General features: G+C 40.6%; 1 protein-coding gene across 2 annotated transcripts; it reads left to right on the top strand.

The window, feature by feature from the left end:
- Nucleotides 1–33: 33 nt before the first annotated feature.
- On the top strand, nt 34–24474 carry LOC118408503 (unconventional myosin-XIX-like). 2 transcript variants are annotated; one of them, XM_035809318.1, is made up of 27 exons: nt 34–184; nt 409–462; nt 1744–1848; nt 2308–2413; nt 2978–3132; nt 4077–4184; nt 5162–5226; nt 5875–5948; nt 6066–6135; nt 6316–6418; nt 7800–7908; nt 8398–8483; nt 9687–9780; nt 10380–10566; nt 11079–11152; nt 11502–11623; nt 12166–12276; nt 12954–13133; nt 14088–14231; nt 14966–15073; nt 17630–17761; nt 19248–19416; nt 20398–20522; nt 21422–21548; nt 21703–21854; nt 22686–22994; nt 23367–24474. In XM_035809318.1, exons 1-27 carry the CDS (start codon nt 116–118, stop codon nt 23466–23468), a joined length of 3240 nt encoding a protein of 1079 aa, XP_035665211.1. In that variant the 5' UTR covers nt 34–115; the 3' UTR covers nt 23469–24474. The 2 variants fall into 2 exon arrangements, with proteins under 2 accessions (XP_035665211.1, XP_035665213.1); XM_035809320.1 differs by lacking the exon at nt 12954–13133.
- Nucleotides 24475–24852: the final 378 nt, after the last annotated feature.

Raw genomic sequence — 24852 nt, 5'->3', positions numbered from 1 at the left:
GAACGCTAGGTTAAAAGAATATTGACCAATCACAGGCCGTTTTGGAAATAAAAGCACGTGATTGGTAACAATCTAACCAATCAGAGCAGATCAAAGTTTTGAAACGAGATTCAAGATGGCTGACGTCCTGAGAGGTCGGGACGTTGCTGACGCTCAAAATAATGCCAGAAAACAAGGAAAATTGGTAATTTTGCTAGTTTATAACAGTACGGGGGGATGTGGAAAGTATTATAGATTAGGGGTATGATGTTTTATGTATTTTCTTACCTTGTGGCATCCGGCGCTCGACATTTCGTAATGGTGGTGGGGTGGGTCCACTGGTAGCATCGTGCAGAAAATTTGTCACATACTAGTAGTTTTTCTGTCATATTTAACTTATTGACGAAGACTTATGTCTTTAATCATCAGGATGCTAAAACAACACACGAAGATTCTGCTGTCGCCGTAAAGAAATATGAAAAGGTAAGATGTATTCAGGTTAGGAGGTATAGTTATGCAGGTATGATTTTATTACATGTAGTTTTAGACTTTTAGCTAATGACAATTTGCTCAAATTCATACATCTATATACCGAAATTATATAGAATTTTGCCTTGTATTCTAAATTAATTAAAATTTCAAATTACATACTGAAATCAGACCACTGAAATCATAGTGTGTTGTCTTGTTAATTAAACATTAGAGTCGTTAGACTGATATAATTTATAAACACAACCTTTGGATTATGAAATCATATTGAACATAAATATAGAATAAGAATCATTGAATTCTTCCTGCCCAACGGTGGGTAGGATCGTCGGAACGCTAGGGTGTGGTCTGACTCATGGGAGGGCTGGACCGAAGGTGATGTGAAAAACAAGTTGTGTTGTATTTCATTTGCTTCATACCTCCCAAAGAAAACACATGTTTCAATGCGTAATGTTCCGGATCCAGTAGTTAAGAAACTTTGGTGTCCTCGAACAAAAAAAAATGTAACAGTTAACAGCACGTCCGAATCCAATATTCAAATTTTCGACAACGGCACACTTTCCGTTTGTTTAGCGCGTTCAAATTCTGTGTGTCAACAGTAAACCAAGTGACCCAAGTTATCATCCAGATGGAACACCTGCATGGAAAGTTATGGCGCAGGAATGACATAAATCAAGCCTTGCATAAATATAGAATACAATACAGTGTATTCCGTATCACCCAAGGTACAAGCCCGACCGCGGGTATCGCCCGAAGGCCGGAGAATAATCCGACATGCGGGAGGGCTGGGACCAAGGGTGATGCAGAATATGTACCGTTTTGTATTCTATATTTATGTCATTGTCATACCTACCTGTCAAAACACACAATTTGATGCGAAATGCACCAGAAGTTTAGAAAATGTTTAGAAAGTGTCCTCGAACAAAAGATTGTAACAACAGCAATTCTAATGTCCAAAACCGATATTCAAATTTTCAACCATGCTGTATTCGGCCCATTCGAAATAGTTCAATTTACTCGAAGAAAGCCTGTGTGATACGCCTTTCGAACCTGTGTGATACGGAAGCGTACGGCCCGGTCTTGGAACACCCGTATCGAACGTTTTCGCGTCACAGGTATGACATACAGTAAAGAAAGTTATCACACGGTATGGAACACCTGTAATGTATCAAAGTTTTCACAGCCCAGGTATGAAATAAATGTTTTATATAGCATGATCATCACTGTGGTATCCCATGATTTGATATGGAATGTCTCGTCTTTTCCTGTGTATAGGGACTGGATGTGTGGATACAGGATGAGGCACTAGTCTGGGTACAGGCCACCGTTGTGGGCACCATGAAAGATGGCAGGATTATTGTCAGAGTTGGACCAGGCCAGGTACAGTATTATCAATATCAGGCTCAACCTTACACTGTTGTAGTTGATTTTCTTGTTGCATTTGAAAATATGAAGGTGGCACCACTACTAGTATGTACTTTAACCCATCTTTTTACTTTTTAGCAAGAAGCTTGTTCTAGTTGAAAGCATAATGTTGAATAGTGTATACAATTTGTATGTGATGAATTCGAGTGTCTCATATGTAAGATATCGCAAATTTGGAGGTTTGAACCCTGTTACGGCCTGCTGTCTGGGGTTGTGTCAGAGAACATATCATCCACTGGAGGGGACATTGATTAAGCCCCTTATTCGCTCCGGATTCCACTCGTGCCAGTATGGGCAATTCAAATACATGGCGGATGTGGCCTCCTAAAAAAAAATACGGACAAATTGCACGTACGGCGGGTTGTGCCCTTAGCTTTACTGACTTGATGACCACAACGTCTGAATCTCCCCCAGGATTCTGTAGTGTGGGTGAAGGGAGGCTACCCACAGCTGTGTGGAGAGAACAACTTTGTGGAGACAGAAGACCTCACCAGACTCAACCCTCTAACAGAACCTGCAGGTAGGTATTATGAAACATTCAGGTTCAACATTAAACATTCACCAACATTTTATCTATGTGCAGTCTGCAAATACTAGTCTAATATGTTTTTTTTTCTAGAAACAAGGTATCAAATCTGTTGAAAACATTTTGGTTATTTTAGGCAGTCCTTTTTTTGCAGAGGTCATTTTGGAATGATTCATTTTTACACATGGGAGGATGGATAAAATCCGATAAGGTGTACTTGCGTGTACAATGTATTTCTACCATTTGTTTTCTAGTTGCAAACTAAAGCTAGATGAATCAGTTGTACATTAGTGCACTAGTCTCATGATTTAGTTACTTTGTTACAGCAAAGCGCTCCTTCCTGTCTTGTCGTTTCAGTCTATTGCTTTAAAAGTTTCTTAATCCTTGATGAACAGCATGACGCCATGTGCATCTGTCCATTGCAATAGCCTCCCATTCCCAGTGTGGAATGCTGTATTGCAGAGAGAGAGACGACTTCAGTGAGTCCTTGAAGCGCTTATAGGGACGTCCGGCCTTTCACCTAGTTTCCAATCATATCACATTGTTCTTTCTTCTTAGTGTTACACTGCATCCATGAGCGGTACAAGCAGGGTGAGTACTACACCACAGCAGGCATTACGCTGGTGGCTGTCAACCCTTTCAGCACTGTCCCCAGTCTCTACAGCCTGGCAAAGATACATCTCTACAGCACTGCTCAACCACAGGATGTAAAGGTAACTAAGGCCACACCAATTTAATTTCTTCGTTCTCGGATTTCCCGACCCATTTTTTTTCCGACTTGGAAAAAAACAAATGTTGTCCCAAGAAAAATGATATACATGTAGGTTTTGCTATTGCAGACCATTAAAAAACCCCATTCCAGGGGCACATACTGCTGATAAACCAATCAGAGCGCTTATTTGCAGTCACATGATCAGAACAGTGGTATAAAATCAAAGGAAGAGATTCATTGGATAAATCATGCCATGAAAAGCTGAAACTTGACTACTTACCTTGTTTTTTTGTGTTATATAAGTTCACCACAGACTTTTTGCAAATTTTTTTCTTCTTTTTCTTTTCGACTGCCCGCCCCAATATTTTCTGAAAAAATCCGTGAACCAAGAAATTAAATTGGTGTGGCCTAGAGTTCATTTATTTGTTTGGCTGTTAGTGTTATTATCACAGTCAGCCAAGGTTGCCTAACTAGCCAATGGTAACTAGAGGTATCACTTTTAACCTTGCATTAGGCTTGATTGTCAGTGTTAGTCAATTAAACAAACAGAGAGTCTGTCAATTAAAGAATGGCATTGAATAGCTGGTGCAGGTAACATTGAAAATAACCTGCACCAGACAAATTTTACCTGCACCACCCTGAATTTAGGAAGTATTGATCATACTAAAACTTCAAAAACAATTGCTATTTTTTCTTTGATTTATACTTTATAAGTGGTAACAGTCAATGCATCTATTGATCTAAGAACAATCTACATACACCTACATCATAGGACATTTATGTATAAAATCCAGTACCTGGACCAGTGCAGGTTAGGTGCAGGTAGACACCAGAAATACCTGCACAGCTCCAATTTTACCTGCACTAACCTGCATATGTAGGTGGTATTTCGAGCCCTGATGTATAAAAATGTCCTTAATACATAATGTTGTGTTTTTATGTTAGGAGCTACCACCGCACGTGTTTGCTGTGGCACAGCAGGCCTTTGGTAACCTGTCCAGAGGCCTGGGGAGCCAGGCTATCATTGTCAGTGGTGAGAGTGGAGCAGGCAAGGTGAGACTGATCACACTAGTTACAGGGCTCGAAATTCATTTTTGGGATTAGGTGCACTGGTGCACCCAGCTTAACAATTTGGGTGCACCAAAAAAATTTTGGGTGCACCACTTGAATTTAAGTAGAATGTCAAGAAAACCTAACAACAAAACTTAGTCACAAGCTATCAAATTCTTATACAATTACAAGTAACATGACAGACATTTTTATTATCTTTCGAACACTTAGATGTCAAGAATCTGATGTATACTACATTTGTAGCATACTTGATATCTTTCCATACATAAACCTAAGAAAATATTTGGGTGCACCCACTGAAAAAAATTGGGTGCACAGCTCCAATTTTGGGTACACCTGGGCGCACATGCACCCAGTATTTTGAGCCGAGTTAGCTAGTTAACCAATTAACTAGGCTAGATTCTCCTGGCCAGTTAAACTGTTTCGTTATTGTCTTTTTATCCTTTCTTGATCTATCAAGTAATGCAAAATGTAGTATCCATATACAATGGAAGCCAGTTAATTGCACGTCGGATAGACGCACACTTCGGTCAATTGCACGGGATCCCCAAATCCTGTGGCGGTGCGGTCAAACTGGGTTACTTTGCATTATCGCACACGCTGGATAATTACACGGAATACGCTTGCAAATTGGGTGTGCACATATATATATATCACTTCTGTAAGAAATTGTCCTACTTATTTATCTCCGAATGAAAGCTTATTTTTGTTAGTGAAAAAGTTTAAACTTTGTTCAAACACAATAGGAAGACTCCCCATTAATTTTCGGTCAAGAACTCGACTTCGTCACGTAGATGACTCACTGTTCTGCTGTCCCGAAAGTCGATGACATCAGGCAGCGGCGAATCATAAATGGTGGGAAGGCGGAACCTGTCAGGGTTCTAGGGTGGGTCAATGCGCCCTAATTAATGTACATGTACATGTAAATGGCCTCCTTATTTATCTATTGTGTGTTTCAGACATGGACAGCTCGATGTCTAATGAGATACTTGGCAACAACTTCAGCAGGGAAGAGACTACCTGGGTAAAACACTAAGTCTTTTTTTTTTTACAATCAAAATCAACTACTTCTCGGTCTACCATTGTTTCATAGAGTGACTGAGTGAGGTGTAAGGTTAGAAAATTGTCTATTTTCTTCGCACTTTTAAACCACTCAGGTTGGAAACAGCGTATAATCACAGGGCTCGAAATACTTTTTCTGCATACCTGCACTGGTGCAGGTGACATTGAAAATTACCTGCACCTAACAAATTTTACCTGCACCACTCCGAATTTAGGAAGTATGAATCATACTAAAATTGTTCAGTAACCATTGCTATTATTTCTTTTATACTTAATACAATGTAGTTCGTAACGGTCAATGCAGCTAATAACAATCCACAGACATTGTACAAACATGTACATCATAGGACATTTATGTATAAAACCCAGTACATGGACCAGTGCAGATTAGGTGCAGGTAGACACCAGAAATACCTACACAGCTCCATTTTTACCTGCACTAACCTGCATATGCAGCCTTTGCAGGTGGTATTTCAAGCCCTGTAATCGGTATTCTGAAACAAAGGTCAAAAACAAAGAACTTGAAGGCTACCTCCTAACATTAAAATCAACTACAATTGAAGTCCTTTTCTCACAGGTCTTTTATTCTACTTTTTCTTTTTCTTTACAGACAAAGAACCCCAACCAGTATAGTAAAGATAGAAAAGAGGATACTTGACTCCAACCCAATACTAGAAGCCTTTGGTACGTGTAATTTTTCCTTTTATTGTTGTAGTTTGATAGCTTAAAGAATCTTGCTAGAATTGTCAACATGCAGCTTGTGCACATCGACAAATGACCCGTGTTGTTTTGTTTACACAGGCAATGCTGGAACAGTCAGAAACCACAACAGCAGTAGGTTTGGAAAGTTTATACAGCTGCAGTTTAACAGGTAACAGTCAGGTGGCACTGCAAATACATTCAATTGTACATGTAGCTTCAAGTTTGATGTCTTATTGTCACAGCCATGCTATTGTCTCATACAATACCTACCTTTCAAAAATCATTTATCAATATCAACTGAGAATCAGTATTGAGATTAAAGAAGAAATTTTTGTATGTTTTGTCCCAGGTCTTACCATCTAGTTGGTGCCTCCATCCAGACCTATCTGCTAGAGAAGACCAGAGTTGTACACCAGGCACAGGGAGAGAGGAACTATCACATCTTCTACCAGGTAGGTCTGAGATACTGTGTTCATTATAGTATGTAGTAGCACTGTATACAATTTGTAACTGCTGCATACTCATGTATTTATGTAAGAGAACATAGCGGTAAGTAGCCTGATATTCAAACCTATCATAGCTGCAGAAAATCAATTTTTCATTCTTTCTACTCAGCAGCTATAATACTTATTTTTTGGTTTCTCCTGTCGATTGGATAGATGAGGAGGCAGACAGGCTATTTGCCTGTTTGCCTGACCTGCACATGACTTTTTATGGTGAAGGAGGGGTGTGCAATTCCTTCTCCACCCTCTCGTCTACTGGAGCACTAAGTCTCACAGGGGCAACTGTATGCAACGTGTGAGGCGGCTCCAGCAGATGCAGCTTTGTTGTTCGGAGTATCCGTCTCCTAGGAGGACTTCCTACCAAGGATGTAAGGGTTTCCTCCTACCCCCGACTCGTGAGCCATGGCGGGTGCGTCATGCCCGAACATGCCCCTAAGGCCTGTCTCGGCCACATAGCCCCACCAAGCAACACAAGGCCACTAGATACCCATTTACACCTGAGTTAAGTGAGGAAAGTCGTGGAAAGTGCCTTTCCTAAGGGCACAAGATCGGTGACACAGCAGTTGGATTCGAACCCGCAACCTCTCGGTCTCGAGCCGCAAATGCTGCCACTGCGCCACGCGGTCCCACAATATAATACTTATACAGTTGTAATATTATAAATTTGAATGTCAGGCCACATATAGGTTTATGAAACATACCTTCTGTGTTAAGGTCTGCTAACTCTTCACAGCAAAGCAAACAGAAGACAAGAAAGAGATATAAAGTGCATCGTTGATAAATGTACATGATTTATATAACATTGACATGTGATGTATAATCAAATTAAATATGGTCTCGAGCTCAGCATTCACTGGAGGGACTGCAGGGCTAGAAATACTTTTTTCTGCATACATGTACTGGTGCAGGTAACATTGAAAATTACCTGCAGCACTCTGAATTTAGGAAGTATGGATCATACTAAAAAAACTCTTTTCTTTTTTCTTTTATACTTTATAGGTAGTAACATTCAATGCAGCTAATAACAATCCACACTCTTACATCATATGACATTTATGTATAAAACCCAGTACATGGACCAGTGCAGGTTAGGTGCAGGTAGACACCAAAAGTACCTGCACAGCTCCAATTTCACCTGCACTAACCTGCATAAGCAGGTGGTATTTCGAGCCCTGTAATGAAGAAAAAGGTAGGTGAGAGGTGGTGTAAAAGTGTAGAGGAGAAATGTTGTATTCCATCTAAATCTACATTGTTTCCTTCCTCTCTTTCAAACACATGTGCATGTGTACAGATGTACTGAGTTATTTAATATAATATGTTTTCTGATTAGCTGTACCATGGCATCAGTGATGAGGAGAGAGAGTTACTGGGATTGGGAGGAGAGGAGGAGGAGTACCAGTTTGAGTGGTTACCTACTGATGAGTCACAGAACGACAGAGGTAATTACTTATAAGTACAGACTTGTTAACAATTCAAAATCCTTATGATATTATATTTATACCAAACCTTCTGGTGTATACATGTGTAAGGGCAGTGGCCATCTCCACTTCTGCAGCCTTTTGGCCACACAGGCCACTCTGCAGAGGGTTTGTTAAACTCCTATACTCTTTCTCATACATGTAAGTACGGAATACTAAGCAGGGAAAGCAAGTTTTTAACTGCTTTCTAGTCTTCAAGGTATGCCCTGCCAGGGTTTCAACCCAGGCCATCCAAATGCAATCCAGACACTAGTCACCTGCTAAGCCATTGCACCTACTAGTTTTTGAACACCGATTTGAGTGACCAGAATATTTGTCCAGCATGAGCAACAAAATGCCATCAAACAATGCCAGATACTAGTTACTACTGTCCAGAACCCTAATAGCTTGAAAATACATGTTATTTTTTCCAGCCCAACTTTTATTCATTTTAATGTTTTGTCCCTTCAGATGAAGACTGGTCATCTTTTGCCATCACCCGACAGGCTATGACAAGTTTGGGTATCGGAAAGTGTCAGCAGCAAGAGATATTCAGGGTAAGACCTGTTGATTCTTTTCTAATTTCAGCAATTGTTTGATCTTCTGATCTTTGATGTCAATTTTGTTTTTGGCTTACACTTTGTCTTCATGCTTTCTTTGATAAACAAATGCAGATATGCAAAATTATCTATGTCTACACAAAGGTCAGATTATGCAGGTATGGCAGCATGTACGAGGGGCGTGCAATAAGAAATGCCCCTGACCCATTCCCCATAGCAGGAGATTAATGAAACTACGGTTGGCACAGTTATTAGTCTTTCTCTTCATAGGAAGCACCCAGAGTTATGCATTTCTCCCATCGTTTGATGCAGCTCTGGACACCGTTTTTGTAGGACACCCCAGGTTAGTCCTCCAACAGATGCCTCATCAATGGCAGAAGAGGAACAACCAGGTCTGGGAGCTGTTTCCACAGACTTCCGGCCATGTTTGAATTCAGGATGCCAGCGTTTTACAAGATCATATGATGGGGCATCATCACCATAAGTTTCTTTCATTCCATCAAACGTCTCCTTTGGTGTGCGTCCTTTCAAATACAAAAACCGGATCACTGATGAGCGACACTCAACTGGCTCCATTTCACACCTGGTCCATTTCACACCTGACTCAGTTCAAACACCAGTAAATCAGAAACCACAATTAGTTCAGAACTGCTTTTTGCAACATAAGCCAAGAAGATATGAATCATTACACATACAACATTTCATCTAGATCAAACAACTGGAAGTGGGTCAGGGGCATTTCTTATTGCACGCCCCTCGTAGAGTTCACAGAGGTGGTAGAACTAGTCAGACACATTACAGACTGCCCAGGCCATGGGGTCAATGATTTACCCCATGGCCTGGACATGGGTCTGATTAGTGAATGGAAGAGGCTAGTAGTTCATGGAGAGGTATTGTTTTTGTCTGTCTGTCTGTGTTTTTGCAAGTCTTATATATTTTCCACATGCTTAGTCTCATCCACCGTAGAGTGACAGGACCAATAGACATTATGTAATGTTCATCAAAACCTAATTATATGCATAATAAAATGAACTATAATCATGAATGTAGAATGAAGCAAGACAAAGAAGAAACTCTTTATACTTAAAATATTTTACAAGTTAAAGCTTAACGTGACATCCTTGAACCCTTGATTCACATGATACACACATAATTATGCAGTATTCTGATTCCTGTAATACATGTACATGCATTTTTCAGCTCCTGAGTGCCATTCTTCACCTTGGAAACATTGTGTTCAACAGTGATGCTCATGATGATGGCTGCCCCTGTACCATAGAGGAGGACGACCAAAGTAAGTCTTGTTCTCCTGGAAAATTTACATTATATGAAAACAATGTAAAAAGGACAATGTTTTTAGATTATCCTGTTGCTAGGAGTGGGTTTACTTACCAGTACAGAAAATTCAGGTACAGGTCCGGCTCAGGTCCAAGGGATCAGGTCCTGTAACTATCTGACAGATGAAAACTTGTGAATAGGTGATATTAAAAACAATGGTCAATTTTGGTATAAAGGCTTCTGTTTGGTGGAGTATCCGATGTCCATTGGCATTTTAAAATCCGTTCTTCTTGAAAACGACACTTGTCTAACAGTACAGTACTACTGTAAGTTTGACTGTAGATGTTGTAACTGTATATGTTGCTCTTGTTATTTTCTTGGACCTGTAAGCCCCAAAACATGTGAACACCTGCCGGTGTAATTTGTCAATTTTCTAAAGGGTCCAACATCCAGAGCACTGATTTTTTTTCAGGTGCGGTTTTTCTGGACTGGTATAACAAGAAAAAATGTTTTTGTACCAGTACACTGTGTTGACAAAATTAGATAAGAATTTCAGATATCATGGTTTGAACAATCTGTTCATGAGTAACTGTTGAATCATGTTTTCTGTTCCAGGATGTCAGCAGTCCTTGCGCGTGGTGTGTTCGTTGTTGGGAGTGAACGAGGACGCGTTGGGGAGATGTCTGACATACAGACGCATCACGGCGGTGCCGGGCCGCAGGAAAAGTGTCTTCATGAAACCCTGCAAGCCTGACGAGTGTGTCGCTAGACGGGACTGTCTTGCCAAACTGCTCTACGCAAGGTGTGGTAACATTGAAGTCATTCTGGGCTTAAAATTCCTTTTTGGATATAACCAACAAATTTAGGTGTAAGTATTACATGTACATAACATTTTGGATACACAAAGTACTACCCCGTATGTCAAAATTAATAACAATCCTTATATACAGTCTCTTTCAGAGCTTGAATCTGAAATTAAACAAATAACGTCAAAATTTGATATTACATTTTCTGTCTCTGCTGGTACAATGTTTGTAATAAACTACAAATGTAAGTCTAATACGTTCACATACTCAACCATAGTCTAGAGAAGTATCTTGTTGCACCGCAGTACACCCACAGTCAAAATGCAGTGTATTCACAGTAAAAAAAATTGGTGCAGCACAGCTCCAATTTTGGTTGCACAAAAGTGCATGGTAAATTGCACCCAGTATTTTAAACCCTGAGTCATCATAGATTCTGAAGTGTTTTTGATCTGTTGCCTGTTTGACTTTTTTGTCAGTGCTACTTTCTTAAACTATACATGTCATTTAGGTTGTTTGACTGGCTCGTGGACATCATAAACAAGAACATCTGTGGGGAGCAAGCAGAATGGAAAACTTTCATTGGTGAGTCTTCGCTTTTTTTGCAGGATAGATACAGAATTCTTACAATGTAGTCTATGATATGATAGTTATCTAATGATAATGAATACCACAATAGAAAGCATTGGGTATCTCACTGGAAAGTGCTGAATTGCAAAAGCATAAACTTTGTAAAGTGGTGCAAACCAGTGCCTATCAGTGCTAATTTGTCACATGAAATTGCAATTTCTTTCAATTTTCCCCCCAAAAAATGCTTCACTGTGCCATGGCCGTTTGGTCCCTCACTGAATCTTACTATATTTGACTTTCAAAAGAAAGTTATATTTAAGTGCAATGACAGTACAATTAATGGAGTCCCTGCTATTTTTTTCAGGTTTGCTTGATGTTTATGGGTTTGAGAGTTTCCCTGAGAACAGCCTGGAGCAGCTGTGCATAAATTATGCTAATGAGAAGCTGCAGCAGCACTTTGTCCACCACTTCCTCCGAGCTCAACAGGTAACTTTGTGGAGCATGGATAAGCATGGATAAACTATCATGACTTCTTCTGACACTCCTTTCATGTAAAATTGAACACACTCACTTACTATCCAGTTTATTGTATGTTGCTTGGCATTGTGAGAGAGTTAGATACATACTTCAGGGTTGGACAAACCAAACCCACTAGTCTGATTGTCCAGGCCAAGTGAAAGTGCAAGTACATGTCTTACCCCACTTGCCTGATTGGGCATGTAAGATTTTCCATGAGCAAGGTTTACTTGTTACAACATGATGTTGCTTTTCACAGTCATGCCATTAAACATTTGGTCCTTGAGTGTTTCTGTGGGTGAAGCAATTGGTCATGGATATTAGCTATGTTTTCCATTGGGTTTCACATGTGTATCTTTCAGTCATACATTATAATCACAATAGAAAAGTGTCCCAGTACATGTATGTGTCTACTGTATGACTGAGCTTTGCAAGGTTGATGATAATGATGATGAACAATAGGTTTTACATGTTGTCAGCATCCGTATAATTATTCCTTTCTCCATCTTCAGGAGGAGTATGAAGAAGAGATGATCCCGTGGAACTACTGCCAGTTTGTGGACAACAAGGACTGTCTGGAGCTCATCGAAGGGAAGATCAGCATCTTTGCACTTGTCAATGAGGTTTGGGACATAAAAATCCCTCATTTTAAAATAGAATCAGGGAAACATGTACAGTCAAGTCTGTGAGCTGTAGCAAGGCCATGTTAATTTAAAGTAAATTATTTGGATGACATCCTATATATGGGAACCCCAAAACTGATGTGAACGTGCAAATAAAATAAAAAGTTTGGCCAAAATATATGTTGCCTTCATTATGAAATCTAGGTGGTCAGGAATGTTGCACAAATGACTTCAATACAATTGTACACACAGAGTATGGTATACCAAACAATTTACGTTCTTTATTTTTGTTCCTTCACATCTTCAGTCTTTGACTTTGAAATTGACTATGCATTCCACAAAATACCTTTGTCTCGGAAATTAATGCGTGTGAGGATGTCATCCACATAATCAAATCAACATGGCCTACATGACATTGCTGGCAGTAGTACACAGGATTTTTAGATTGTCACACCTGCTACTGTTTTCAATTAATTTGCTGCACACCGTCCTGTGTGACAGGCTAGACTTTTAGGGGGGAAAATGTGCTTAACCCTCTGACGATTTTGAAATTTCTGCAACCTTTTTGTGTTAAACAAATATGGCTGAAGTGACCAGCCATGTAGACGTGTCTTCATGCAACTGTAGTCCTGACATCCAGGGAAAAAATGCTGACATGTTTTGTGTTCTGACCACAGGAGTGTCGGCTGAATCGTCCCTCAGACAGCCAACAGCTTGCCGATCGGATCCACTCCACCCTGGGGGAGAGTAGGCACATCTTCCGCCCCAAGTCCATCCACGGACAGGCCGCCTTCACGGTGCACCACTACGCAGACAGGGTCACCTACCAGGTCCATGGGATCATGGAAAAGAACAAGGTGCTGTACTTGATGTTGACAGGGGAATTCGACAGCACCTTTTTGTTGTATCATCAAAAACACTTACCATTAATTATGACTGCCAATGATGACAAAATGAACATGGTGACCATGCTATTGAGCAGCAAACAACTCCTCATCACGATTACATTACAATATTTATCACACATGTTTTTGTGTGTTGCCAGAAGATTAAAAAAGAATTACGGCTCTGGGTGGTAAATGTTGGCACATATACAAGATGGCGCATTTGTGCACCAGTCTCAGCCTTGTGTGTTCTTGGCACACTTTTGACAGATTAAGGAAAGTCTTATAAAGTGCCTTTTTAGGGGCACAATGTCGGGGGCATGGCACCGTGTAGCGCAGTGGCAGTTTCTTCGGCCCGTGACCGAGAGGTTGGGGGTTCGAATCCGCCTGCTGTGTTACCGATCTTGTGCCCTTGGGAAAGGCACTTTACACGACTTTCCTCACTTCACTCAAGTGAAAATGAGTACCCAGCTTTGGCTCGGGCCGTCCTTCAGATAGGACGTTAAATGGAAGTCCCGTGTTTGGGGAGAGCAACATCCCAAGCACGTTAAAGAACCTGCCACATGTGCGAACATCCACCCGAGCGGATCAAACCATTCCGGCCAAAAATAGGGGTAGGGAATCTCCCGAGCAGCCCTCGTAACCCCTGCTTCACCTATTGGGTCAGTTAGTCCTCACTCATAGTGAGCAATTGGGCTGGTCTCAATGTTTCTGACCTAGGGCTAAGAGTTGCTGTTACAATTCCAATCATGTAACCCGTAACCTTGAGTGGCCTTCAGGCCTTGTTACGTGGTGACCATTGAGTAAAAAAAAAAAAAAAAAAGTATTGAACCCAGGACCTCTTGGTTCTGCTCTAGCAGTTGGAGCCAACATCTGAAGATTTAAAAGGAGATATAGAAAATCTAACTAAATTGATACTGTTGTCAGGATGCCGTGCCTGAGGAGCTGGTAGAACTGATCACACAGAGTGGGAACAAGTTTGTCAGCAGCCTGGTGGGGGACATGGTGGTCATGGGAGATACCACTAGCAAGAAGGGGAGGACAGCCAGGACTGTAGTCTCCAAGTTCAAGGTTGTTTATTTTGACGTTTGATATTATTCACAGTTTTTTCTTTGCACTACAGGTCTTGTTTAGTCACTACTAGTACTGTAAAGAAAGGTATTGGAAGCTAACTGTTTCCACAATTTATGTAGACTGTTGCTACGCCTAGCCTGAGTATCATCCTCCGTAGTAACCGCTGGCTCACGACTTTCGCTTGCTAACCACGAAAGTCGTGAGACAGCGGTTACTACTGAGGATGATACTCAGGGTATGCTACGCCAACATTGACCAAAGGATTCCGGATGAATGAATCATAAGAGCCGCTATGGTGGCAGTCAACATAAAACCAACATATGTGGCGTAAGAGTAACAGTCTAGCATATCTTATTACCTGGATGTCTATCCTTCCTTGGTGATGTAATATGTCGTTTATTTATGGTTTCCTAAAGATCTAAGTCTCCAGAACAATGACATGTGTTATGTTGTGATTATGTTGGATTTGTCCTTGGTACTGAATGTGCTGTGATGGCATTTTCCGTGTCTTTGTTACTGACTGTATTTTGTTGTTATGATGTGCAAGTTTTTCCTTTTCTTTTTTTTTTTATTTCATCTGTTTTGATGATCTGACTTTATCCCAGTGTGTTCCTTTTGATTACTTTAAGTCAATTTTTGCTTCGTCCAGTAGGACTAGGGAACTTATTTAGAATCTACACACGAGAAATATTTGTTGATTTGATGTAAACAGCTCAATGTTTCTTTTCCAGGCTTCCCTTGACAAACTGATGCACACCCTTGAGTCCACCTCCCCACACTACATCCGCTGTATCAAACCCAATGTCCAGTCCAGGCCTGGTGTCTTTGACAGGAGACACGTAAGTCTGTTTGTTTTGGATAATTGGTCGTAGTAAACTATCTTTAGGTGTAACAGCCCCCAGTCCAGTTTTGTACCAAGGTACAAGCTGCATAAGAGCACCTCTCACACAGGATGGACCCCTCTTTTTGATAAGTATATAGTGGAACCGTGAATAGTTTCATCCGGTTGGTACATCACTTAATAAAGATACTCTTTTTCAGGCTTTTAGCCAGGCATGCGTCAACGCGTCATCTGGACGCACTTTTCTTAGAATAACAAGAAATTTGACGCTCTGGACGCCCTTACACTGGGGAGAAAATCGTCTGACAAGCATGAAATCCTGATTGACCAGGGATGCTACCAGGTCATCTGTGGTCATCAGAGTCTACCAGGTCATCAGAGGTCACAGTAGAAGACTGTGACCTCTGGAACAGTATTTGTACCTCTTGGGATACCTAAGAATGCACTTTTTTAAACATAAAATCATCAAAAACTCTGCACCATGGAAGGTGGATGCCCCCAGACCCCCCTACAATAGTCACTTACCGCGACTCACCAATAAGTTTGGACTCCCTATTATAAAATCCTAGCTAAAAGCCTGCTCTTTTTACACAACCACTGTTTTATTCAAACCGACGTTTCGGTGACCGTCTGTCACCTTCTTCAGGGCAATTCTGACAGGACAGGTGTCGCTTCTCACAGTTCAGATGCAGTCACAAGGCGTGAAGTATTTACATAGTGTTTGGGACCGCATTGTAAATATTTTGCATAAACATGCCGCATCTTTCTGTACTTCACGCCTTGTGACCGCATCTGAACTGTGAGCAGCAACACCTGTCCTGCAGTACAATGTGAACCAGTTAGAATTGTCCTGAAGAAGGTGACAGACAGTCACCGAAACGTCGGTTTGAATAAAACAGTGGTTGTGTAAAAAGAGTCTCTTTATTCAGTATAGTGGAATCTTCAACATGCTTAAGGCGGGGTTCTCCTCTAACATGGGGCTATCAGCTTTATGTCCAATGTGAAATGACATCTGCTAGGTATTCAATTTCAGTTAGGAAATAGGTATCTTGTTTGAACCTTCGTTTATTCATGAAAGTTAAATTGGCAAGGGTCAGACAAAAGGTTGCAAAAGTTTTGTTATTTCCCATTCATTCTCTCTGACATGAAAATTTTGAATGTAATAACTAAAGACAGATGTATTTCATCACTGTTGTTAACTGAGGGCGTTCAGCACCAAGGACAGGAACATCCTGTCAATGAAAAGGTTGTAAAGTTTTGTTTTAAGGTCCAGTTTGCATCATTTAGTGTCTTATAAAGTACCTTTTGCAGGGGGCAACATTGGGACCTGCCATGTACATACCTGTAGTACACACAATATAAAGAGTAGAGTAGAGTAGAGTAGAGTTGTTTCAGTCGGGTAGGAGTCATATGAGTGGTAAATGATTAACTTTTCTACAAAGCTTTGAAAGCTGGAATCATATGGTTCGGAATCCTCACTTTCTTTATGGGCTTATACATTTGACCCTTTCTAATAGGGTAGCAGTCAGGTGAGTGACAACAGCAGAAGTTCAAACTCACAACCTCTTGGTCCAATAGCAGGGTCGCTAGTCACTGGACTACACACACTACTGTACACACACTACACAGCTCTCTCTCTCTCTGACCGGTTTAGCGTCCGTTCTTCCCTGTAGGAGGGGTTGGACGTGTCGCCAAGACGTTTTGGTTTAACTGATGCTCTCCATCCATCATCTTCGCCTGGGGCAGCAAATCAAACACAGAACATGACTTGGCAAGGATTTGAAGCGGGGGTTTTTACGGTTGAATGCCCTTTCTAACACCAACTCTGCTCACAGCCACCAGAGTCCGGCTGGGTTTCTTAGAGTTTTCCTTCTCTTGAGTCGGTCGGTGTTTCAGGTCACTTGGGTGAGTAAATCCTCCTCGGAAAACCGTCTGGTGAAGAGTCCGTTGGGTTGTTTATCCTTTGTGGCACGTTTCCAGCGCAGGAAATAAGGTAAAACGGTGAGCAACTAATAACAAAATGACTGAAGTAGGCCAGAACCGTACATGTACATGCGCTAGGGTGGGAGGGGGGCAACATTCTTAACCAGGTCCGCGGACACTCACTACGGTCTTCGTAGCAGAAGACCATATTGTGCAAAAATGATAAGCAAGACTAAAAGACATGCGTTATCCTTCATTCCACGCGCATTAGATTTGTTGTATGCAAGTGGCCACTAGTGTCCGAAAGTGTATCCTAGAGACTACTAGTACAATGTTAGAGACTATTAGTACGTCTGTATTAGCCTAGCTTCTTTTCAAACAATATCTTTGTGTACTAAACTGTCGGAATACCATGTATGCAGATTTATGCAGAGATTCAATAGCCTAGTTTTATTCACGATGTTTGTTCTAATTTATGTATGTGGAGATAACCCACAATTATTGTAATGTAACTCGCAATTCAGCTACCAAGCTGCAATGTTTTACAAATAAAATCATTCATTCATGTGCTGGTTGAGATTTTGAACTCTGTAGATATTCTTCTGACCCATCCCCCTGTCCCCTCCTGTAGGTTGAGAGGCAGCTGCAGGCGTGTGGAGTTCTGGAGACAGTGAACATCAGCAGGCTGAGTTACCCCACCCGTCTGGCCTACCCTGCCTTCCTGGAGCGGTATGGTATCATCATGAGGACAGCTGCAGACCAGGTCAGGCAACAGGATACTTAAGTACTAGGGATGCGTACCTAAACCCATGTTTAGGTACAGGTCCGGATTCGAATCCAGAGGTTTAGGTACAGGTTCGGACCTAATGAGTCCGGACCTAAATGCATGGCATTGAATATTATATCATAATATTATATTACAATATGTTATAACGGCAAAACAATGTATCAAAAAGGGTAGAAGCATGTTTGAACCAACAAAAACGTGTTCATTATGGTAGACACATGATGCAACAAAAATTTGACCCTTGTTGTTTTTCTCTCACTGGGGCTCAGAGACTGCTATGGTGATTTCACAGTAATTTTAACTGTCAAAGTGGCCATCCCCTAACCTGTTATCCTGCCTGGCTTGCACTAATTAGATACAGGTCCAGTACCGGTACACCAGGGTTCCGGTATTTTTGTATCTGTACCTAATTGATTGTACCGGTACTGTATCGGTACATTGTACCGGTACGCATCCCTATTAAGTACTTACACTGTATAGGGATGGGTACCGGTACAGAAAATTCAAGTCCAGATCTGGTTCAGGTACAGAAGATCAGGTCCAGGTCCGGACCTGAACCTGCACCTGATTCAGTATGTGAAAAATTGTGAATGGACGATTCTCAAATCAATGGTTCATTTTGCTAAAAAGAAATCTGTTTTGTGTAGTATTCAACCGACAGGCATTTTAAAATCCTACAAGGCTGATTGCCTCTGTACGATTGACTGTAAAAGTTGGTAGAAATTACTAATTCTCTACTCTACTTCGCTCTTGTTATTTTCCCCGACCAGTGAGCCACAAAACGTGTGAATGCCTTATCATATAATCGGTTCATTTTGCGACTCCGTCCAACATCCGGTTCACCGAATTTTTCCAGGTTCGTTTTTTCTGGATCGGTCCAATGAGAAAAAAACGGTTTTGTACCAGTACACCGTACAGTCACGTACCCAGCCCTAACTATATAGCCTTTATGCCACTAAAATACAATATTTTCCTATCAACTTTATTGGTGAAAGTATCATTAAGTTAACACAGACATTTTAGCACCAAACATTCACAGCTCTTGATTTATGTTGCCAGGTAATTGAATTAAACATAGATAAATACATTGTGTGCTTTGATGACATCAAATTGAATTATCTGTAACTGTAAGTTATGATCTTTGCGGGTTAAATGTAATATCAAAAAGGGTTATTTCAGTAACGTCAGGTTGGAGACTGACCACTTCATACTAATGGCTCCGTCAGACCTCAAAGAAATAGACTAAAATCTTGTGCATGTATTGTTTTTTGTCCGTCTGTTCGTGTTTGTCTTTATTTTCAGTAGAAAGGAAGTGGTCAATGGACACATTTAATGTTAATCAAAACCTTATTTGTAAAAATGATGAGCTATAATTTAAAAAAAAAAGCATTGTAAGAAAATCACAAGAAATTTAACTGACGCTTTAGATCTTTCAAATCCTGTTACGTACTATTTTTTCCAGGCTACCAGTAGCAGGTCCAGTGTGTCTAGTTTGTCCTCCTTGTCGGATGAAAACCTGGACACAGAGAACATGGACCCACAAGACCTCCTGAGGAGGAAGAACCTTGTGGCAGGTGGGACACCTGGAACACCTGGCAGGAGGAGAAGGAGGAGGACAGCAAGAAGAACAGGTGACAGACTTAGTACACAATAATAAATTGTACTAACCTGTGCAGGTCAGGTGTAATTGTCCATGCATCCCTCATTGTCAAGCAGACCATGACTGAGCTTGACCACCTGAAGTCATAGTCTGACTTACAACCGAGGGGATGCAGGAGACATTTACAAATTGTACTAACCTGTGCAGGACAGGTGTAATTGTCCATGCATCCCTCGTTGTCAGGCAGACCAAGACTTCAGGAGGTCAAGCTCAGATGATGTCATAGTCTGCCTGACAAGCGAGGGGATGCAGGAGACAATGTGTTAAGTTTGTAATCTGTATCAGTTGAAATAGCATCTACATGTATTAACTGTCACCGTAAAAATGATCCTATCACACATGCAATGTATTGTTCGGTCGTGCTACTGATGATTTAGTATCTAGTATTAAATGTTGCACATTAAGAAATAATCGAGCAAATGGCACCAACTACTGTAAATGCAGAAACTTTCGCGGTGGTTTAATGTTCGCGGTTTTTGCGGTGGTGGCTTTACCGCGAACTTAAAAAAAACGGGAACATTTTTCCATGGCAGTAAGAGACTACAATGCATGGTGCTACCGCGAACTTAAAACCACCGCGGAAAGTCCTACCGCGAAATTAAATCCCCGCGAACTTAAATGCATTTATAATAATTTACAGTACTAGAAATAAATGAAATATGCCGTACAAATGAACCTATGAGGAACACGTATTAGTAGTTTATTGTGTTACAGCAACACGGTTATCTCATATCTGTCCAGTCATTGCCTTCCTGTATAGTGGTCCTATTTTTGGTGTCCGTAAGTTCTCTTTGTGTTTGTATTTATTTAAGTACAACACTCGAGTAATTATTGTTCCTTGTAATATGATACTCTCACCCACTCACTCACGGCCCATGACCACAGTGGTTGAAGAGGCTCCACGAATGCAGGCCGTGATCAAAGTCACTTTTAATTTTGGTCCTTTCTCCAGCGGTAGGAATCGAGCACCATGCCCGACAGTGTTGCCAGGCCATCCTCAGAGTGGTGTTTGGGCCCAACCTCACACAGCAACAAGTACAGTATGGGAAGACTAAGGTTTTCCTTGGACTTGGCATGGTGAGTTCTAGTGACTGTTGTTACACTGTAAACATTGACCTAGTCAGGGCTCGAAATACTGGGTGCATGTGCACCCAGGTGCACCCAAAATTGGAACTGTGCACCCAATTTTTTTCAAATATTTTCTTAGGTTTATGTATGGAAAGATATCAAGTATACTAGTATACATCACATTCTTGACATCTAAGTGTTAGAAGGATAATAAAGATGTCTGTCATGTTAATTGTTTAAGAATTTGATAGCTTGTAAGTAAGTTTTGTTAGTAGTTTTTTTTTTTTACATTCTACTAATAAATTTAAGTGGTGCACCCAAAAATATTTTGGTGCACCCAATTTTCTAAGCTGGGTGCACCAGTGCACCTAATCCCAAAAATAAATTTCGAGCCCTGCCTAGTGCATGAATGTTTTTACATGTATGAAAGGTTATACATGTAGCATAGTTTGTAAATCATCTATATCATGATCATCTTAGTCACAAACTATCCATCTATACCAAAGCCAAGGGCAAATGCTCAGAAAAAAAAGTGTATTTTTTATAATATCCAGCAACTGGAATGGTTTGAAATTGTAAAGTAACATTGGACATTTCTTCCCATTGCATGACCATTCAAGTAGACTTATCTTATGTGTGAATTTTATGTACATGTACATGGTATGCCATAATCATTATGGCTTTATATGAGTGTTTCTGTGTCAAGTTTTTGTCATGTTATGTGTTTTTTATAAGGACGACAGGAAGTGTAGCTACATGTACAATGTACTTGTAGTAATTGTGGATTTGAATAAAGTCAAGTCTATCTTTATCTGAGACAAAGCTTAATTGTAGAGAGGCCAATACAGTACTTTTTGTGACACCACATTTCGAGGATGACGAAAATCATGTAAACTTTGTCGTTTCAGTTTGATGAGTTGGAGTCTGCCCGTGCTCGCCTGCTATCCCAGAATGCCTTCACCATCCAGTGCTGCTGGAGGAGGTACAAGAGGAGGAGGGTTGCCATGGCAACGGCTGCACTCACCATCCAGAAATGTATGACAGTGATAGAAGATTATAAACTAGTGTTTGTTATGCATGTTCTCTATCTGTGAAATAAGTCATGCAATCTATCAAATCATTGCATGGTCACTCAGTGGTTGCTCATAGTATGTTCTCACAAGTCCTGTGTTGTTTCCGTGATACCCAGACTTCCGGGGCTGGAAGGCCAGACATTACATCAGAACCCTCCACTGGGCAGCCCGCATCATCCAGAGAGCTTTCCTGCAGCACATGCTGAGGAAGGTTCAGCACAGACTACAGGAGGACCCAGAGGACTCAATCCTTGGGCTGGAAGGAGAGGTCAGTGTTATGCATGTATTGTTTTCACTGGTAAGATAATGTTTAAAACAAAAAACATACTACAGCAGGGCTCTAAATACCACATCCTGCATATTATGCAGGTTAGTGCAGGTAAAATTGGAGCTGTGCAGGTATTTCTGGTGTCTACATGCACCTAACCTGCACTGGTCCATGTACTGGGTTTTATACATAAATGGCCTGTGATGTAGGTGTATGTAGATTGTTATCAGCTGTATTGACTTCTACCACTGATGAAGTATAAAAGAAAAAATAGCAATGGACTCTGAACAAATTTAGTATGATTCATTTGGAGTGGTGCAGGTAAAATATGTCTGGTGCAGGTAATTTTCAATGTTGCCTACACCAGTGCAGGAATGCAGAAAAAAAGTATTACAAGCCCTGCACAGTCAAAACTAACCAAGAAGACCACTCAGGGGACTGATCAAATCTGGTCATGCGGATAGCTGATTGCTATAGACAGGATTCTTAAAAAGTGGTCACATAGTTGTCTTTATGTCGAAGTGGTTTTGCCTGTAGTGAGGCTTTTGTGTATCATAAAACCATCATAAAGTTATTAGATGAATACATCCATTGATGCGTAAATCGTTGTGACGGTCTCTTCACATCCCTTTGAGAGGGTTAAATTAACACATCTCAAACGTTCTCTAGCTTGAATTGTCACAAAGGAAAATGTATATTTCCTATGACCTCAACAGATGGAGCATGCCCTGTCAGGCATTGAGCTTGACCACTCCACCGTCAATCACGAGGCCCCAGTTGTCATAGAGACTAGACATAACGACAAATGTACATTTCCCACGACCTCTACAGATGGAGCATGCCCTATCAGGCATTGAGCTTGACCACTCCACCGTCAATCACGAGGCCCCAGTTGTCATGGAGACAAGCCATAACGACACCGGAAGTGACATGGTGGACACCCATGAGTTTGAAGCCCAGCTGAGCTGGAGAATCGCTGACAGTAGCGGGAGGGCGTCGAGCCTGTACGAAGACTCGCTGACAATCAGAGAGATGGGGACGTACCACTGCAAGTTTTCTGGGGAGACAGAACAGAGAAGGTCACTGGACAGGGAAATCTTCCAAAGAGAGGGCATTGCCTCCATAAGACAAGTTCTTAAGGTAAACAAGAAATATTGATGAAAACTACTTCCTTGGGGTTGGAAGTCATCAAGATTTTATGTTGAATAGCATCTTTCTTTTTTCCTGCTAATGTTACTACTGATGCATGAAAATTTTAAGACAGTGGAACATACAGTTCCCAAATTGCTGTTTTATTTTAGCATAATGTATGATTTATTGTCTATTGTCCATACACTTTTTTTTTTCATACTAGTACTAGATACTAGATGGACACCATTTCTAGATACATAGGCAGAAAAAATTGTCATTGTCATATCTTCTGTTTTGATTTCTTTGTGCTACATTTCTACCTTTCCAGATAGACACAATGCATCATCGGTAACACAATGATCATTTCCTATTGTTTCCCAGGGCCCAATTGTACTGCATGTGAAGGCTTCAGTGCTGGCCTTCTCCAATACCTGTCCATGGATCGACACTGCCTACAGTCTCGCTGATGTACTCAGGTTTTAAAGACCATGCAAAGATGCCTCATCTACCAACTGAAAGGTCAAGATATTCATGACTGTGCTTGCCATGTAAATGTCTGTACATGTGTAAAAAGCTATATTTTCCCAATCCTATGGTGTTTTTATGGTGATACTGCTGCTGAATGTAGAACAAATTGAAACTTAAAGAATTGTTTTCTATGGACAATAGTATATTATTCAAGTAGAGTTGCAGCTTTTCTATATCAGATTCTTTTAACTAAACCACAATTTGTGTAGGGTCAAATAAAAAATCATAAGGGGTGTGGGTATTTTAAGGGTAAAAAGATTTGTACATGTACCCCAATCATGCCACATCTGTATTTTCTTTTTTCTCCCGCATGTAAAATGACTTGAAATTCTATATATATATTTGTCTTGCAGACGTTGAGTTTCAAGAAAACCCCTCAAAATTCTTATTATGTTTTAAGACTTGTAACTTCCTTACTTTTACATGCTTAAGGTATCCATGGATGTATGCTGACAAGATATGCTTTGAAAGCCACAATTCAGCTTGTAAGACTTCAATGATGTTGAAGAAAAGTTAGAAGATGTAATTAATCTGAAAATCGGCCATAAAAGAACACCACAAAGGACTGCTTTCTCAATGAAGTATTTGTCTCACTAGAATTTCATTGGTAAAGAGCTTAAAGTGTATATCTGCATTTAGCCACATGAGTCAGAGATATATCATTTTCCTCACATTTCTGATGTATTGTATGTTAGTCGCATTGTTGTATGCTAAAATATACAAAGACCTCATTTACTGCTGCTGCAACTTGAGATGACAGTAAATACTTAAAATGAGAACTCTGTAGTATTGTATAGCAATAGATGCCTGAATAAATGATATGAAGGGAGTACTTAGTGTTTTCCTGTTTTAATCTCACTATTGCTGTTTTCACTACAGTCTATGTCAATTCTAGAAAAGTGCTCCTGTCCCTGGTGCTGAATGATACTCCCTTGGAAATAAATAGCGCTGATGAATTGTATTGATTGACAAACTACTGTTGCTGACTGACATCTAGTGCTTGTTTTCGTAATTATGCTGTTCTAACTGTTTTAGAACATGGCAAATAGCCATTTTTCTCAAAATGAATCAAGGACAATATTCATATTCAAGATATTGCATTATATTTTTTTTTTAAAGAAGGGATGACCTGAGTTAAAGTTAGTCTCTGTTGATCAATGGACCTGTTCATGTCTCTGCCACATGCCACATCCTGTCTAATTCCCTGGGAAATTAGCTTGTACAGTGTGTCTGTGAGCTGCATGACCAGTGGTGCAGAAAAAGTATGGTACTATGAAAAATGTGTGGTTCTATTTCAGTTCATAGTACCACACTTTTCTGCACTATGGGGATATAAATG

Source organism: Branchiostoma floridae, unplaced genomic scaffold (assembly GCF_000003815.2).
Source record: "Branchiostoma floridae strain S238N-H82 unplaced genomic scaffold, Bfl_VNyyK Sc7u5tJ_168, whole genome shotgun sequence".
Taxonomy (NCBI): domain Eukaryota; kingdom Metazoa; phylum Chordata; class Leptocardii; order Amphioxiformes; family Branchiostomatidae; genus Branchiostoma; species Branchiostoma floridae.
The sequence above is the reverse complement of the archived record's forward strand: the minus strand, read 5'-3'. Positions and strand labels throughout refer to the sequence as shown.

Coding starts and splice junctions, on each gene's coding strand:
- LOC118408503 (XM_035809318.1), top strand. CDS start 116: ATGGCTGACGTCCTGAGAGGTCGGGACGTTGCTGACGCTCAAAATAAT. Junction 9,781..10,379: donor CATAGAGGAGGACGACCAAA/GTAAGTCTTGTT, acceptor TTTCTGTTCCAG/GATGTCAGCAGTCCTTGCGC. Junction 21,549..21,702: donor TGCACTCACCATCCAGAAAT/GTATGACAGTGA, acceptor CGTGATACCCAG/ACTTCCGGGGCTGGAAGGCC.